The sequence below is a fragment of the Lytechinus pictus genome, chromosome 5 (genome assembly GCF_037042905.1).
Source record: "Lytechinus pictus isolate F3 Inbred chromosome 5, Lp3.0, whole genome shotgun sequence".
Classification (NCBI taxonomy): Eukaryota; Metazoa; Echinodermata; class Echinoidea; order Temnopleuroida; family Toxopneustidae; genus Lytechinus; species Lytechinus pictus.
In genome coordinates, this window is record NC_087249.1 from 11826765 (window position 1) to 11844593 (window position 17829).

Sequence of the window (17829 nt, forward strand, 5' to 3'; positions counted from 1 at the left end):
GGGGGGGGGGAATCTGGACCGTGCTGCCATTGGCTATTACGCCACTCACCAGTGCCTACCCAAAATTTTAAAATGGAACCAACATTGGAAAACTACCTTTTTTCATTTCATTAGTATTTTGTTTTATTTTTGGAATAATAAACCACTGGCGTATGACCACAGGGAAAATAGGCCTAATAGAGAAAGTAAAAAAAAAAAGAAAGAATAGGATAGGAAAAAAGGGCAAGCAGGATATTAATCATCGAATATCAAACCCAAATTAAATCTCTCAAGACAAAATTCTTGATTCTTCCCTCCAGTATAGAAATGTCTTTTCATACGCAACGTTATCCCCCTCAAGATCGCACCACTGAACATAATCGCACCTTTGGAATAAACGATCAAAATGACGCCCCCTAATTCCAATCCAATCAAATAGTCGTTTGATACACCGCTAGTGCCCCCTTATTTTAGGTGAGTCGGGATAGTTTGTTAGGATTTTGGTGCTCCCTTCTTAGGTCAATTTGGCGCCCCTATATATACTTTTAAAATCAATCCTTAATCAATGATTAATTTCATGAAACACAAATAACATGCTTTGCTTTCCAGTGGGTTCCCTTTATTCATTTTTGTATGTTATATTTTTTATTTTCCCTTACATTGTAAACTTTTGTTGAATTATAATTTTTTTTTAAATAATATTTTATTTTCTTGCTCTTTCAAATCAATAAAATTTACTATCACAACTCATATAAATAAAGATTCTTTGCATGTATACAATCAATAAACAATCAAACAAATAAATATATCAATATCAATGAGATTACAAATATTTTTAAAATGATTACAAATGAAATTAAACTGCCAAATTTCTCTTCTATAACAATGTGAAAGCAGAGGGGAAAAACCCATATCAATCGACAAAAAAAAAATAATACTTTGTTAAAGATGACTTTTTTCCCTGAATAGAATAGAAATAATCTCTTTTGCACATATTAATTGTACAAGAATAAAAAAAGGATAAAATATTATTTTAAAGGTTAATTAGAGGAAGGTTATCCTAAAACGTCCCTACACACTCACCTTACCCTCATACCCCTCCCCCTCTTCTCTCTCCCCAGACACTCACAAAGCTCACTTCAACTTTTACTTTCAACTTTTTGTATTTTACTCTGAAATGTTTTTTTTTTTTTTATGGTGTATATTACTTTGTATGGTAAATGTAGGACCCCAAGGAAGAACAGCAGTATTTTGAAAATACAGCTGAATTGGGTGATCCTCCGTTATTGTATGTATCTCTCTTGTATATTGTATATTTTTATCTGATTCGGAAATAAAAACAAGCAAACAAACAAACTCACCACCACCCACAGCTCCCCCCCCCCCCTCTTCCCCGTCACAAAACTCACACATCCATCTACACACGTACACCCACACACGATGCATCCTGCTCTGGTACAACTATCTGTATTTGAACAAATAAACAAAATGAAGCAACCAATACATCCATAGTATTAAGAAAGGTATGTGATTGATTTGTTCTCATTTCCTTAAGTGCACCCCCAGCTTCCCCTTTTTAAACGCTATTTGATATTCTGTATCTCTATACTCTTTAACCAAATGTGTCACTTTCTGTACGGTTGGCAATATTCCCTGTTTTCTTGAACTAAAAATAATATACTTAATTAAGAATATAATACAGTTTATTAAAGCTACTCTTGTAGTATTTCCAGATATCCCCACAAAAATTGTTTTCAAACTGTCACTGCCAAGTTCATTCAGTTGAAATATTTTACTCATCTCTTCCCATAATCGCTTAACTTCAGGACAATAAAAAAAATGTTGGTAAGACTCAACTTCTTTTTACAAAAGGAACACAAATTATCTGTCTCAAAACCAAATTTAAAAAGTTCCCTTTTCGTGTACACAGCCCTTTGTAATTGTTTGTATTGAAAAACTCTGTGTTTATTGCATAGCATTGCACATTTCAGTCTCAGAAATACTTCTTTCAGTCCCCCCATTCCCAAATATTCGGATTGCCCATCTGTAACATGAAATACATAATCAATTTGAAAATTTTCAATGAAGTGGTCATATATTCGTCAAGATTTTATATCACATAGTTTCTAAACATGCCCACATATCATCAATTGAATTTCAAAGTTGTCTGTATCCATTTCCACAAAATGTACGATGTATTAAGAAACTTGTATTGATTTATGAATTTGATCTATCAAAAAATTTGATGAGTTTTCAAAGCGATGTGAATAAATTTAATGAATTTGGTGACACTGATTTCAAAACAAATTTGGCAACCCTTACTTTCGGGTCAATTTGGCGTGCATCATTAAAAAATTAACATGGTGCCCCTAAGTTAAATTTAAAATTCGAGTTTGAGACAAATTTGACGCCTCCATGTTAAACATTATTTTGGCGCCACATGATGAACAATCAATTTGACGTACCTTAAAGGTTAAATTAGTGCTCCCATGCCGCTATTTTTTCTTTCATTTCCCCCCTCTTTATCTTTCCCCTCCGTCTTTTCCATTAATTCTCCTTTTCCTTTCTCTTCTCCCTTTTCTTACTTCGATTTTTCCTTTCTGTCTTCTTTCCCTTTCTTTTTGGCGCCCTCTTTCGCCTACCCATTATTAAATTATAGTCCCCCAACGGAATCTTGAACGTACACTGATGGGGGGGGGGGGGGGGGGGGGGGGCGTTCCGCGCACTCTTAAAAATGAAAGAGTGGAAAGATTTAATGTTTAATGATGGTGGGAAACGCCGTCACTCATCAGCCCTTTTTCGGCTTTTGTGTTTTTAGAGTGTGGTCTTCCCTTCAAGTGGCGTAATGAAACAATAAAATGGGGCTCTCTTTTTAATTATGGTTCACTATTTCTTAAATATATAGTGGGCAAAGCAATCAAATGTTACATGGAACAGTATATGGTATAATGATCTTCACAATGCACAAACTTCCAGTGCGTTTATCCTCAGCACCTTGAAGCAAATACGCACACACTGAAAGAAGAGACAAATTGCAAGAAAATCGGAAGAAACGAATTAATTAAATACCTTTTATATTAATTTTTTACAAACCAGACTAGGCATCTCATTTTGTCGTTTGAATTCATAAAGAGGGGCAGCGGGACGAATATAAAAACCTATGTGTATATAACGGGTGATTGTGTGTATGTGGATGTGGGGGTCAATTAACTCATGCCTGAAATCAACATTTGATAGTCAGATTCATTTTTGGTACATGAATATTGAAGAAACTGGTGGTGGGGTCGAAGTCCCCAAAGTCCCTTATGTACCTTACCATACAAATAATGCGAGCGTGTAGCGCAAGCTGAAATCTTTTTGATGTAATCTGGAAAAGTGCATTTTAAGGACTGTTATAAGGAATGTTTCGAGATAAATAGAAGATAACTGGAATGGATTTTGGTTTAATCATAAATCTTATCGATTGTTGCTTTAGTCGTGCATGCAGAGGTGTTACTATTTTAATTTGTAACCGTAACATCAATTCTGACCATTGCCCGTCAACACATTTAAATTTTTAATTGTTTGTTTACTATATATATATATTTCTTTGAGAAATTATTTTATAAAAGATTACGGCTGAGTTTTCTAACGACCACCAAATATCACAGTGACACCTTTGCACTTAACAGAGTCACCACGAGAAGGTAGCAACAGGACTCCGTGTTGGTATAAAATGAATTTGACCATGATAACAAATGGTAATTTGGATTAGTTTAAACAAATAATAGATGGTACATGATGACATACATACTACACAAAACTTGACATATAACGTTTAATATATGAATAGCATACACCAATAACAAACACATGCAAACACACACAACTTGACATATAACGCTTAATACATAAAACATGTATAACATACACCAATAACAAACACATGCAAACATACACGCACACACACAAAACATTGGTAGTGATAGTACTTGGAAAATATAATCAGGAGGGGGCAAAGAAAAGAAAAAAAGTCAGTAAGGTCACCATTTCCGAAAGTACCTTCCCTCGAAAAACTAAATCTATCAATTACAGGGAGTAATTTCCGGTAAAAAAAAAAGAAAAAAAAAGTAAACATCACTTTCCGAAGCACTTACCAGTCAAATTTTTTCTGACACCTAAAATAATAATAATAATTAAAAAAAATCATTTTCAGCAAACACTACTCCCCCCCAAAAAAGGGCAAATTTTACAACTTAAGAAAAATAAAATCCGAAAGCAACCGTCAAACACATTTCTCACAAGAATAGACGCGAGAAAGGGGAAATAGAAATATTTAAAGACACGCATTAACAACGAATACGCAGTTCACTCACTGCCGAGTCATAATGACTTTGGACCTTCTGCCATCTAGCCAGGCACTCGGAATAGAAAGGAGATGGAGTAAAAATACATTATGGCCCTGCTGGAATAATGATGCTGAAGTGGCTACCCTGGGTAAATATTGAATTTTGATATTACTATAATTATTGAAAATACATATTCTTAAAACAAGAAAGTTTTCAGAACTGATCTGTTTATAAACATCCAAACTAAAAAGGGAGAAAATTCGAAAGAAAGAAATTATATAATCAAACCTTGATACAATTCTTGGCGTAAGTAAGCGTTGAATGCGGTTAATAAGTCAACCGACATCAAGTTTGTTGGTAAGTGTTGCAGAACATGTAAGGCGGTTGAGTCATTAAATTAAAAAAATGACAGTAGGGATGGCAGCCGTGGCTAATTATCGATGAGCGGGATTGACGAAGGTAATAACAAAATAGACTTGACTGATATCAACATCGTTAGAGGGATGACGGACGACGTCGATTCCTGGTGAGGGTGGATAACCAACGGGGTCATAAGGGAAACTTGGCCGTGAGGATGGCAGGAAAAGTCAATTTCCGAAGAAAAGACGGCGCGCCAGAAGAAACATAACTGACATCAACGTCGTTATTCAGGATCGTAGAAGTCGGTCGCCGACGAGGGTGGGTAACCACAACATTCACAGAAGACCCCTGGAAGAAGAGGATGGGTGACAAAGGGAGCCATATGAAACATATCTTACATCGACGTCGTTAGTAAAGATTGCAGGGGTAAGCAATTGCCGATGAGGGTGTGTAACTGAGGAAGTCAAATAAACTTGAGATTAAGGTTAACAGAAGTTGGGTGACACAGGGAGTCAGAAGAAACATAACTGACATCAACGTCTTTAATAAGGATTGCATGATAAACCGTTGTCGATGAGGGTGGGTAACCAAGGGATTCGAATGAGAAACTTGAGAGCAAGGTTGATAGAAGAGGTTTGGTGAAAAATCTTTTGACATCGACATCGTTAGAAAGATGGCCGACAGTGTCGATTGTCGATAAGGGTTGATGACGAAGGGAGTTAGCAGAATCATGACAGTACGGGAAGCTAGAAGTCGATTGTATTAGAGAGTGGATGACGAAGGACATGATATATAGCCATATGGGAGCCATACATGATACATCAAGGATGGTTGACGGATTCGATTGCTGAAACGGGCGATTGACTCTCTTTGAAAAAAAAATCCTCGGGTGGTTGGGTAAAGGGGGAGTCTTGGATGAAATAAACCGACATCAAGATCGTCGCAAGGATGGCAGACGAAGTCAATTGCAGATGCGCTGGGGGACGAGGAAAGCCTTAGAAGAGACCTGACAGTACGGATGGCTCAAAGTATATCTGGCAGTGTCGATGGCAGATAATGTCGATAATCCATGAGGGTGGATAAAGAGGGGAGCCAGGAATAATTATGGACATCAGTGTCGTTGGTAAGGAGTGCTTAAGGAGTCGCTTGCCAATGAGGGTGGATGACGAACTCACGAGAACCATAACATGAGAGAAGAGGAATTCAATAGCATCATGGGGATGGTTGACAAAGGGAGCCATGAGAAAGACAACAGGCATCATCATTGTAATGATATAAGAAGTTATATGACAGTGAGGACGGTTGGCATTGAGGCCTATGAGAAACAAGACTTCAACATCGTTATGGAAGATTGCACAAGAAATCAATTGCCGGAGTGTGGGGGGGGGGGGGGGTTGACATGGGCGACATAACATAACTGACTTCAATGTCGTTAGTAAGGATTGAAAAAGTCGAAAGACGATGAAAGTGGATAAACAAGGGAGTCACACAGACGAAACCCGACAGTAAAGATGGCAGGAGGATTCTAACTGGCATAAACGTCGTAAGGATTGTAGGAGAAGTCGATTAACGATGAGGGTGAGTAACCAAAGATTGAACTCGACAAAAAGGAATACCGAAGTAGGTGGTTGACGAGGGAGTCCGGAGAAACATATGTGACATCAACGTCCTAAGGATTGCAGAAGTACGTCGCCGATAATGTTGGGTAACCAAGGGAGTCAAAGAAGAATCCTGACACTAAGAAGGTAGAAGAAGAAGAAAGCTAGAAGAAACATAACTGGCATCAACGTGGTCATTATTTGAATGCAGGAGAAGTCGCTTGCCGAAAGGGTTGGGTAACCAAGAAAGTCAAAAGGGAAACCTGAGAATAAGGATGGCAGAAGTAGTTGGGTGATAAAGGGAGCCAGAAGAAACACAAACCACACAAAGTTTTAGTAAGGATTACTGGAAAAGTCCATTTTCGATGAGGGTAGGTAACCCAGGGCGTCATAGATGAACTTTGACGGTAAGTATGGTAGAAGAGGTTGAGTCACAAAGGGAACCGGAAGAAACATAAATGACACAACGTCTTGCGGATTGCAGAAACTGATTGCAAATGAGGGTGAGTAACTAACTGATTCATAGAAGAAACCCGACAGTAAGGATTGCCGAAGAGGGTGGTTGAAAAGGGGAGTCGGGAGAAACATAAGTGACATCGCGTCGAAAGGACTGCAAAAGAAATCGATTGTCGATGAGTTTTGGTTTCCAAGGGGATCACAGAAGCTTGCGTAATGAAGGATGGCAGAAGAGGTTGGGTGATGAAGGGAGCCACTGATAGATATTTTTAGTAACGTTTGCAGGAGACGTAGATCTCGGCTGAGGGTAGGTAACCCAGGGAGTCACAGAAGAAACCTGACAGTAAGGATAATGGAAGAGGTTGGGTGACAAAGAGGTCCAGAATATAAATGGCATCGACGTCATTAGTAAAGATTGCAGGAGAAGTTGACAGAAGAAACCTGACAGTGAGGATGGCTGATGTATTCAATTGCTAAAAAGGACGGTAGACAAAGAGAGACAGAAAAAAATTGTCATTTATTGTCCTCAGTAAGGACTGAAGTCGATTGCCGATGAGTATAGAAAACCAAGGGAGTCATGTAAGAAACTCGGCGGTAAGAATGGCAGGAAAAGTCCAGTGCTGAAGGAAGCCAGAAGGAATTTGGCATTAAAGTTGTATGGATTGTAAACGTCCACTACCGAAGAGGGTATGTAACCAAGTGAGTCATATCCTTACTGCAATCCTTACTTAACACTGTAGGGATGGCAGAAGAGCTTGGGAGAAAAAGGAAGCCAGAAGAAACATAACGGACGTCAACGTGGTAAAGATTGCAGAAGTCGATCACCAATGAGAGTGGCTCATCAAGGGAGTTATATTAAAAACAAAGAAAAATCATATAACCTACACCTACCACCCCTCCCCCGGTACAAATCAGTGATTTAATTTCATTTAGCACAGATATTTTTCAAAAATGTATTTTTAAAAGAATTGAAAGTGGTGACATTACGCACGCACAAAGGGATTCTGTTGAATTCAGAGGCAGCTCGGTAAGAGAAAGATCTTTTACAACTATTGGTTCTAGGTCTGGGTAAACATATATTATTTTCATTTCTAAGAGGGTAAGTAGTAGCTTTTGTATGAAACAAATTTTTCATATATTCAGTGGACATGTTGTTACAAATCTTATACATGAATAATATCAAGTGAGTATACTGTCTCTTTTGAATAGTGTCCCAACCCAGAATAGAATGAATTTGAGAGGTTGAAGTGTGTGAATAGGGGTCAATTTTCAAGAATATTCTTCCAGCTCTATTTTGAATTTTTTGAAGTTGGTCAAGTAGAGATTTGTTTGCAGATTGATAGATAATGTCACCATAATCAAAATGAGGTAAAATTATTGAGTTATATATTAACTTTAATTCTGACAAATTTACAAAATGCTTTAGCCATGCAATATAACCAATCATTCTCCCCAATTTTTTACATAAATAATTTACGTGATAGTCCCACTTCATGTTTTCATCCACAAAGACACCTAGATACTTAAAGCTATTCACTTGAGTCAGTAAATGACAGTCAATTTTTATTTGTAAATGTTGTGACCTATTAAACATTTTAGGTGTTCCAATCAACATGCTTACAGTTTTATCATAGTTTATTTTCAAATTATTCCTGTTCATCCAGGCAGATAGACTTTCCAGCTCCTTATTAAGGACGAGTTCGATAACTCTAATATCTTTATGAGAGAAATATATTACTGTGTCGTCAGCATAAATGTGTACGGTGCACTCTTTAAATACAGAAATTATATAATCAATAAATAAAATGAACAGTAAGGGTCCAAGGAGAGATCCCTTGGGTAATCCCTTAAAAATGACCCTTTCTTCTGATAAAATTCCATTATTGGATGTACGTATTCTTCTATTAGTCAAATAACTTTTGAACCAATGCGATTCATCAACAGATATACCAATATTTTTAAGTTTGGATTGGAGAATTGCATGATCGACCAGGTCGAAAGCCTTTTGAAGGTCTATAAAAATAGCCCCTGTATACTGCCCATTGTCCATAGAACGAAACCAGTCATCCGTTACCTTAGCAAGAGCAGTAGTGGTAGAGTGTTTCGGACGGAATCCAGATTGAAATGCAGAAAGTAAAGAATGAGTTTCAATATAACAACGAAGCAATTGCTTTTGCACAATTTTTTCAATTAATTTAGACACACAGGGAAGAATCGATATCGGTCTATAGTTGTTAAATTCAAACTTATCACCTTTCTTGTGAATAGGAACAATTTTGGCTACTTTCCATTTCTCAGGTACAACACCATCACATAAAGATTTATTTATCAAGAAAGTAATAGGTTCGATTAAAACTGGAATTGATTCTTTAATTATATATACTGAAATACCATCTAGACCAACAGACTTTGTATTCTTCAAATTATGAACCTCTTTCAACACATCGTTTTCAGAGACAGGCTAAAACTTAAGGTTTTCATGCAGAGTGGACGCTACATGATCATGGTGTACATTTGTTGACTCATCAGCAATTTCTAACGCCACATTAGCAAAGTGATTGTTAAAACCATTAGCCACTTCATCTGACATTACTTTGGGAAAAGTGCTATTAGACGAGTTGTTGTTTTTGCCCATAACGGATATTAGTATTTTCCAAGAGTCATTTCTATTTGTTACATTTGATAATTTGTCACAATAATATTTACGTTTAGATTTCCGGATGACAAAAGTGACCTTATTTTTCAGAGTTTTATATAATTTCCATAAATCATTATCGTTTTTAGTTTTGGCCTTTCTTTCAGCTTTATCTTTTTCTTTCATTAAAGACAAGATCTTATTATTCATCCAAGGAGAAGATTTTTTACGAATGCACTTAGATTTTATGGGCATATGTTTATTAACAACTTCTAATAGCATTATTTCCCACTTATTGACAGCGTCATTAATATAATAATAGATGCAATTTATAAGGCGCCAAATCCATTAAAAATATAATGCTCAAGGCGCACAGGTGAAAAAGTGAAAAGAGTGAGAAAAAATAGCATATATAGAGGTGAAAAATAATATTGGTTAATCATGTGTATGCAGCATTGTACAAGTATGTTTTCAGTTTTTTTTTAAATAATTCTACAGACTTGGTGTCACGGATAACAAGAGGAAGAGAGTTCCAGAGTGAAGGACCCGCATGTATGAAAGCCCTATCCCCCCATTTTGATGTACATTTGGGAACAAACAGAAATCCTGAGTTTTGGGACCGTAAAGATCGAGAAGGGGTATATCTATTAATGAGAGTGATATTGTACTGTGGAGCGGTGCCGTGAACACAGTGATAAACAAGCAAAAGAATTTTGAATATTACACGATCACTAATTTGCAACCAGTGCAGATCTTTAAGTACAGGGGTGATGTGGCTTGATTTGGTACTCAATGATATTATACGAGCAGCAGCATTCTGAAGTTTCTGTAAACATGTTAATTGAGATTTGGGAAGGTTGAACAGTAGGGCATTGCCAAAATCAAGTCTAGATGATATTAAAGCATGTACAATCTTCTCTGTGGCACTACGGGTCAGGTATTTACGTATGAAACCAAGGTTACGTAACTGGTAACGGACAGATTTGCAAACATGTTGAATATGAGAAGACATAGTCATGCTTGAATCGAGGAACACGCCAAGATTACGACAAGCTTGAGATACGGCAATATTATGACCTGCAATGTTAATAGATGTAACAGTTATTTTAGACAACTGACTCTTCGAACCGAACAATAAGAATTCACATTTAGCAAAGTTTAACTTCAAAGAATGTGAACTTAACCAAGTATGAACATCTCTTACACATTTTTCAAGATTGTAAATCGCGCCAGCGGCTGAATGGGGCTTGAAGGATACAAAAATCTGGATATCGTCTGCGTAAATATGATAATGCAGAGAGTAATTCCGGAAAACGTTTTTCAGTCCTATCAGGTATAATGAGAAGAGGACCGGCCCGCCCACAGAGCCTTGCGGAACACCACAGGTCAGAGGTAAAAACTCAGAAGAACAGCCATTGATCATGACTGCTTGTGAATGACATGACAAATATGACCTGAACCACTCTAAGGCTCTACCTTTTACTCCGAGAGATTTAAGAGAATTCAACAAAACATTATGGTTAACAGTGTCGAAGGCAGAAGACAGATCGAGGAGTATCATGGCAGTTACCTTTCCCACATCCATTTCATGGAGAATGGAACTAGATACATTAAGAAGGAGGGTCTCTACACTGTGGTGGGGACGGTAGGCAGATTGAAATGGGTCGAGTAGGTTATTTTCAAGACAGTAGTCAGTTAATCTAGCAAAAACTATTCTTTCAAGCAATTTAAACAAAAATGGAAGGTTGGAGACAGGGCGATAGTTAGACAGAATTTCTGGATCAAGATTAGGCTTTTTAAGTACAGGAATGATGTGGGCAGTTTTCAGCACAGAAGGAACATGAGCATGATCAATACTTAGGTTTACAATCTGAGAAAAAATATATGCAAAAGATGATGAACAATCTTTAATAAGAATGGTGTTGATCGGGTCGAGTAGACATGACTTGGCAGGAAGTCTACGGAGTAGTTTGTGAACTTCATCTTGCGTGGTTGGTTGAATCGTCTCAAACGATGATGCTGTAAGAGGATCATGTAATGACTCATCAGGAGTAAGGGAGTCACATATAGAATGAACCTTGGAGTGGAAGAAGTTGATAAAGCATTGTGCCATCTCTTCACTGTCGACATGTGAAGGAAGAGGAGAACACTGCTTCTGGTTCAGGAGAAAATTAGCTGTTGAAAAGAGTTTCTTGGCGTCATCACCGCAGTCCGTGATTAACTTGGTGTAGTACGCACGCTTGGATTCTTCCACTAGATGCTTCACGAGATTGCGTTGTGCCGAGTACGTCAAACGATCAGACTGAAGTTTGCCGTTACACCGCCATCTACGCTCAAGTTGCCTACGTTTTCGTTTAGCATCAGTGATCTCAGGAGTGTACCATGGACTGTCAACCCTATTCTTGATCTTACGGGTCCTAGCAGGAGCATGGCTGTCAAGAAGAGAAGATAGAATCGAGTTGTAATTGCTCACTGCAGTGTCGACATTCTGTAACAAGGAAGGTATAATGTCACTCTCAGCAACGTCCTTCGCGAAGGCTTCCCGGTCAACATCTTTGATGTTACGCGATGTACATACTCTGTCAAGCCGTGGGGCCTTGGGAAGTCGAAGGAAGCATGTAACCGCAGAATGATCTGATATACCTGGAACGACTCGAGGTGATGATATCTGCAGCCTGTCCGAGCTCCGCACAAGAACAACATCTAAGATGTGACCATGATCATGTGTGGGTGATGTAACCAGCTGAGTCAGACCATAACTGTTGATGACGTCAAGAAACCGGACAGTATAAAGAGATGAAAGATTGTCAAGGTGAATGTTCAGGTCACCCGTTATCACAAGTGGATAAGGCCGGAACATCCTCTCGTCTAGGAGTGAAGAAAAGTCCTCCAGGAACTGTGAAAATCCTTGAAATCCAGGTGGTCGGTAGATCATGATGACCTCGAGCTTGACCTGACCATTAGATATTGTTCCCGACATCAGTTCGAAGGTGTTGAAATGACCTGGGTCATTGATGTCAACATGGAGACTGTCTCTGTACAAAAAAGCAACTCCACCTCCACGCCTTGAAGCCCTGGGGCGATGCTTGAATGTGTATCCACATGGTAAAAGATCAGCTATGACAGCATCATCTGATGAAGTCAACCACGTTTCACAAATACATGAAAAATCAAATTTATGATCAATGATAAAATCTTGCAACTGCGAGGATTTATTTCGAACAGATCGGCAATTAAGTAAACCTAATTTCAAATTATCTGTGAATCGATCGCGACCACCCCTCTTACCTCGATGTGTCTTCCGTCTATTAATACTTAGAGACAATAACCTGTTGTACAGCTCCTTATTTATGGAGCGAAATTGAGAAGAATATCCCGTGTTTAAGGAATACAGAGTATCAATATCATAGGTATAAGTTTTGACATTAACTATTGGAGATCTTATTTCGCCGTGAGAGCCTTGTCCTAGATTGACTGGCCCAGGATTTGGATTTACATCACCAGAAATCAAGATTAAAATCCTTAAAGCAGAATCAGCGTTAGAATAATACTGAATAGGAGAACCAATTAACTTATGAGTCATATCATAAAATATCATAAACATCTTTTATTATCCTCCAGTGTTGATTACGAAGGTCATTTCTAAAAGGCTCCAAATAAACATTTCTGGATTTTCTATACCTTATATAAGTTTCAACAGATGAGAATTTTTGTTGGGATTTCCATATAAAATAACTAATGTGATGATCACTCATCCCATTATATAAAACACCGTGAACTTTCACTTTATCCATGTTATTAGTTAACATGTGGTCAACAAGCGTAGAAGACGAATCTGTCACTCTGGTTCATGAAGAGTTATTTATAAATTTTAGCGAATATACAGTATTAATTTGGTCAAAGATCTTGGTGTTTCCATAAAATGTTTTTTTCGTAATATCGCAGTTAATATCACCCATGACAATAATGTCACAAACAACACTACAAGCAAATTCTAAAAATTGTTCATTTTGATGAAAAACCTCAATTCTACTATTAGTAGGCGGCCTGTACCAATTAAAGAATAATAACGGTTTAGTGTTTTTTAAGTGGATCCGTAAACATATTGCCTCTAACCCAGAAAGATAATTATGATTAATCAACTCAACATGCAAAGATTCGTGCACATAAACTGCCACCCCGCCTCCGTTCCTATCACGGTCCGCACGAATGATAGAGTAATGAGGTATTTCAACTTCACTATCTAAAATGGAGCTATCCAATCTAGTTTCGTGTAAAGCAAAAACGTGTGTATCATTGACATTCAAAATATGTTTAATTTCATCGTAATTTTTCAGAAGGCTGGCTACATTCAAGTGAACAAACTTAATACCTTTATCAGACATCTGATCATATGTCAAACAAACGTTATCTTTCTTTTTACGATGATGTGTTTTTCTTGTATTCCTTTGCCAGAAATGAAAATAAATAAACAAATAAATAAATAGGCCGACACCATTTACTACAGAGGAACATACACTAAGCAATGGAAGTTTATTTTGAAACTTCTGAAATCATTTAATATTGGAATTGTTATATGACACGTGTGAGTTACAAAATTATTGCACAACTTCTTATAATTATAATAAACGATCATGAAATATGTATATAAGATCGCTTACTCCCAAATGAAAAAAAAACTAACTAAATATTATTATCATTGTTATTATTATTATTATTATTATTATTAGCTACATGTATTTTCCTAACATCCAGATAATGATTTATTATTATCAGTTAAGATAAACATCGATTTTACACTTTTGCTTACGTTGTATGCATCCGGTCTCTGTTATTTCAATGCAGATTTTTTTTCTCATTCTTTATGAAGTCGACCAGCGTCCCAAATCGCCGATATGTATTCGGGTTCTACGTTACTAATCAATGAATATTTCTTCACCCAAAGTGGTTTCCACCAGTCCGTCTTGAAATCAGCAGCCCAGTACTTGGGGGCGATCATCAAAAAACTATCAACATTTTGCGGCACTACGCCAAGTTTCTGAAGACACATTCCAATGAAGACATCCTCCCAAGGAAAGATGGGGGTGGTGAGGGCCACTTGGTAGGTACGTTCCACAAGATCGGTCGATAGGATGTATCCAGGGCCATTAAGATATGGAGGGTACGTCGGGGACCGGTAGAAGTCTTTCGAGAGGAAGAACTTATCGCTGGTGTTGCGTGCCACCGGTGAGTTGAAGAGAGCCAATCCGGCAGCCCAGTTCGACGATGGTGAGTTTATGAAAGCCATGAAGAACCTGAACTGGATGATGACGGAATCGTCGTCGTTTTTCATGACGTACCTTGCGTGTCGGCAATAGTTGGACACCCACTTCAGGCCCATGACTGTCTTTATCGTAAGGTTCTCGTAGGAGTCAACGAAGTCCTCCTGAACGATGTCACCGTACATCGCAGCCTCCTTGTTGATATCACCCTGAAGCGTCGCATCGATTGGCTTTCCAAGTAAGAACACCGTCTCAATTGTCCCTTTACTCAATCGTGGCCATGCATTTTCTGCTCCATAAACTCGGCGGAGAACATTTCGCTGTTCGATGTTCATTGGTGCGGTCGGAATCATGATCAGCAAAAATATTGATTTCGGCTTCGAGTTCTTCATTCTGCAGAACAGAGAAGGATTGTGAATGAACTTGTATTTGTGCTCATCTACGGGTTCGTAAAGATACAACCCCAGGAATGATCCATTCATCATCTTGCCCTTTTCCAAGTCTTTAATTGGGGCTGCGTAGGGCTGCTGATACGCGAGGAACCTCTTGTTTGTGCTGAATGAATCTGTATGGTTCAGACCAGTTTGTAAAGTTGTCCTTGAGAGTGTGGTGTTAGATTTCCTACTCTCAAGGAATAACATTTTGTCTCGTGTTGTCATATGATTCTTATGGGAAAGACTTAAACTCTCGATGAGTATCCACAAATATACGCAGGCAGTAATAACAAGGAGCGACCAGACGAAACGAACAAAGGAGGAGATGAAAGCCTTTGGTAACTACAAGCAAAATGAAAAACAAGAGGAGGAAAATGATGTGGGTAATCATGTCAATTATTATACACAGCAAGATTTTGCCAATCCAAACATAAAGCGAAACAAAAAATAATTAGCATCTTCATGCGCAATGCAAAAACTCCAGTGTTGATTTACCATCAGCCCGGGTTCTATTTATTATGTCCCCACCAGAGAAGTGTTAAACGACACCAGTTTGATTTTGGTCTAACACCAGATAGGTGTTTATACAACACCAATTAGTATTAAAATAGTATCGGTTTTAATTCCAAACTGGTGTTGCTTCAATACTTCTCTGGTGTGGATATAATAGATTCCGCTCTGGTGTTAAATCAACACTGGAGTGTTAACAGTGTTGGGGAGAGTCAAGCCCATACCCGGATCCAAAACCTGCACAGAGGTGGTGCAAATTGCACCCCTCTGGTTCGCAAAATTTGTGATTCACCCCAAATAATTCATTCAAATAGAATATCTCGGTATACCTTAAAAGACTACAACAAACATGTAAAAATAAATTCTTATTTGCACCTTTTGTGGGTGACAGAATTGCAACCAAACAGCTTTTTCCTTTAAGGTCCAGAGATACATTTCATTATGATATTAGATGATTAGAATTACTGTTCATGTCATATTCTTATTCGAAACAAAACAACATGTTATTGTTTAAGAAATATAACACAGTTACCTTTACTTTAGTTCCACTTAATGAATCAGCATAACTGAAATGTCTTTCATTCTTCTTCGATCCTTTGGAAAACTTCATTTTATTATTGTTTGACCTTGATAACAATCGTGTGCCATAGAAGAAGATCAGGCCCGAAGTCTCATTTCTATAAAAGAAAGTGTTGGTTCACTTAAGGCATATTGCCGAAGATGAGCCTGAGCAATGGCCAAATAATGGTAAAAACTTCTCTTTTCAATTCAAGTGAAATTATAACAATTCATGTGAGTCCAAATACAACCATTGCGTAGTGTTGCTTGTACAAGAACGAAATTCAGTGAATGATATTTAACTTAAACAGGTGAATTGACTTATGTAAGAACCATTTCAAGAAAGTGTTTCCCCTACAAGAACGTATTGATTTTTCCACTTAATTCCACCGATACCGGACAAATCACCCTTTCTCCCAGACAACGGCAAACACTTATATGCTCAATTTGTTTTTTTCCTTTCAATACTCAATGTGTGCACAATCCTACAAAGGTTTCAAAAAAGGTGACCACAGCATTAGAAATAGCACTTCATTTCGAAATGCAAGCTACAAATAGATGTTTTGGCCTAATTACCAAAGGAGAGAGAGAGATCAACTTTCTTATTCCAGCATTTGGTGTGAATAAGGCTGCTTTCAGCTCATGAATGTGTCTGATTTAGTGTTTCAGAAGCTATATCTCACAAGCAGAAGACAATTTGTGTCACTAATTGAATAAAAAGGTCAACCAGTTACCTGCTTGCAGTAATCCTTTAGACATGTTAGACTAAAGGATTACCACAAAACGCAATAAGTACACCCTCATGCTTGCAAAATAAGACCAGCCCACCCGAGATACGATGTCCAGGTCAACTTGGTACTTGGGACAACTCGGTTCCGACGAAAAATTAGGTGCCGAATTGTCCATGGTGAAACCTAACCCTAACCCAAAACCTAACTCTAACCTTATGATACTATTGATACTAAACTACATGAATTAATAAAAAAATTGTATAAACATTGAAAATGATTTGTATTCAATACAAACATTTGTCAACAAAATAGCAATCTGACTTTTGACAACTCGGCACCTAATTTTTTGGCGTGGCCGAGTCATCTCAAGTGCCGAGTAAGCTGGAACCTGTTCAGGTTCAGGGGTACCATTTATACTACTATGTTGGTCCATGATCATACACACACACATCCTCCATCTCTGCATACGCTCGCACACACGCACACACACCCTTTCCCACTCTCTATCCTTATCTCCCTCTCTCTCCCCCTCTCTTTGTAAATGAAACATATATCTCCATACCTAATTCATTGAAAAATCTTAACTAAAGTGGTATTGCTATTTGAAATGTTCTACAAGGACAGTCCCTCATATTCCCATGTAAAGGCAATTCGGAAGAAGTGAAGCCCTTAAGTCTACCCCCCCAAAACCCCCCCCCCATTGTTTTTAATAAAGAGAGGAAATTAAAACAAGAAAATAATGAGTGCGTCATAATAAGAAAGTTATCAGTTTTAAAAACCATCTGCTTAAAGGGCTGCTGTATAATATCAATAATCCTTGGATGGGTCATATTCATCCCGTCTCCCGTCCACCATGCAAGCCTGAACTCCGCCAATTATGTGGCAAGATTTCCTTAGTAAAATACAAAATAGATTCGTCCTTATCTGACTCTTTGATTTTATATAGATAGATTGTACAACTAATCGAATGTGGTTTTCA

The 17829-nt window shown here is 37.8% G+C and overlaps 1 protein-coding gene across 1 annotated transcript; it reads right to left on the reverse strand.

Moving 5' to 3' along the window:
• Window positions 1-14044: 14044 nt before the first annotated feature.
• On the reverse strand, window positions 14045-16410 carry LOC129260517 (beta-1,3-galactosyltransferase 1-like). Its single transcript, XM_064099819.1, has 2 exons — window positions 16094-16410; window positions 14045-15393 (listed from the first exon to the last, which is right to left on the reverse strand). The coding sequence occupies exons 1-2, from the start codon at window positions 16169-16171 to the stop codon at window positions 14212-14214; spliced, it is 1260 nt and encodes a 419-aa protein (XP_063955889.1). The 5' UTR covers window positions 16172-16410; the 3' UTR covers window positions 14045-14211.
• Window positions 16411-17829: the final 1419 nt, after the last annotated feature.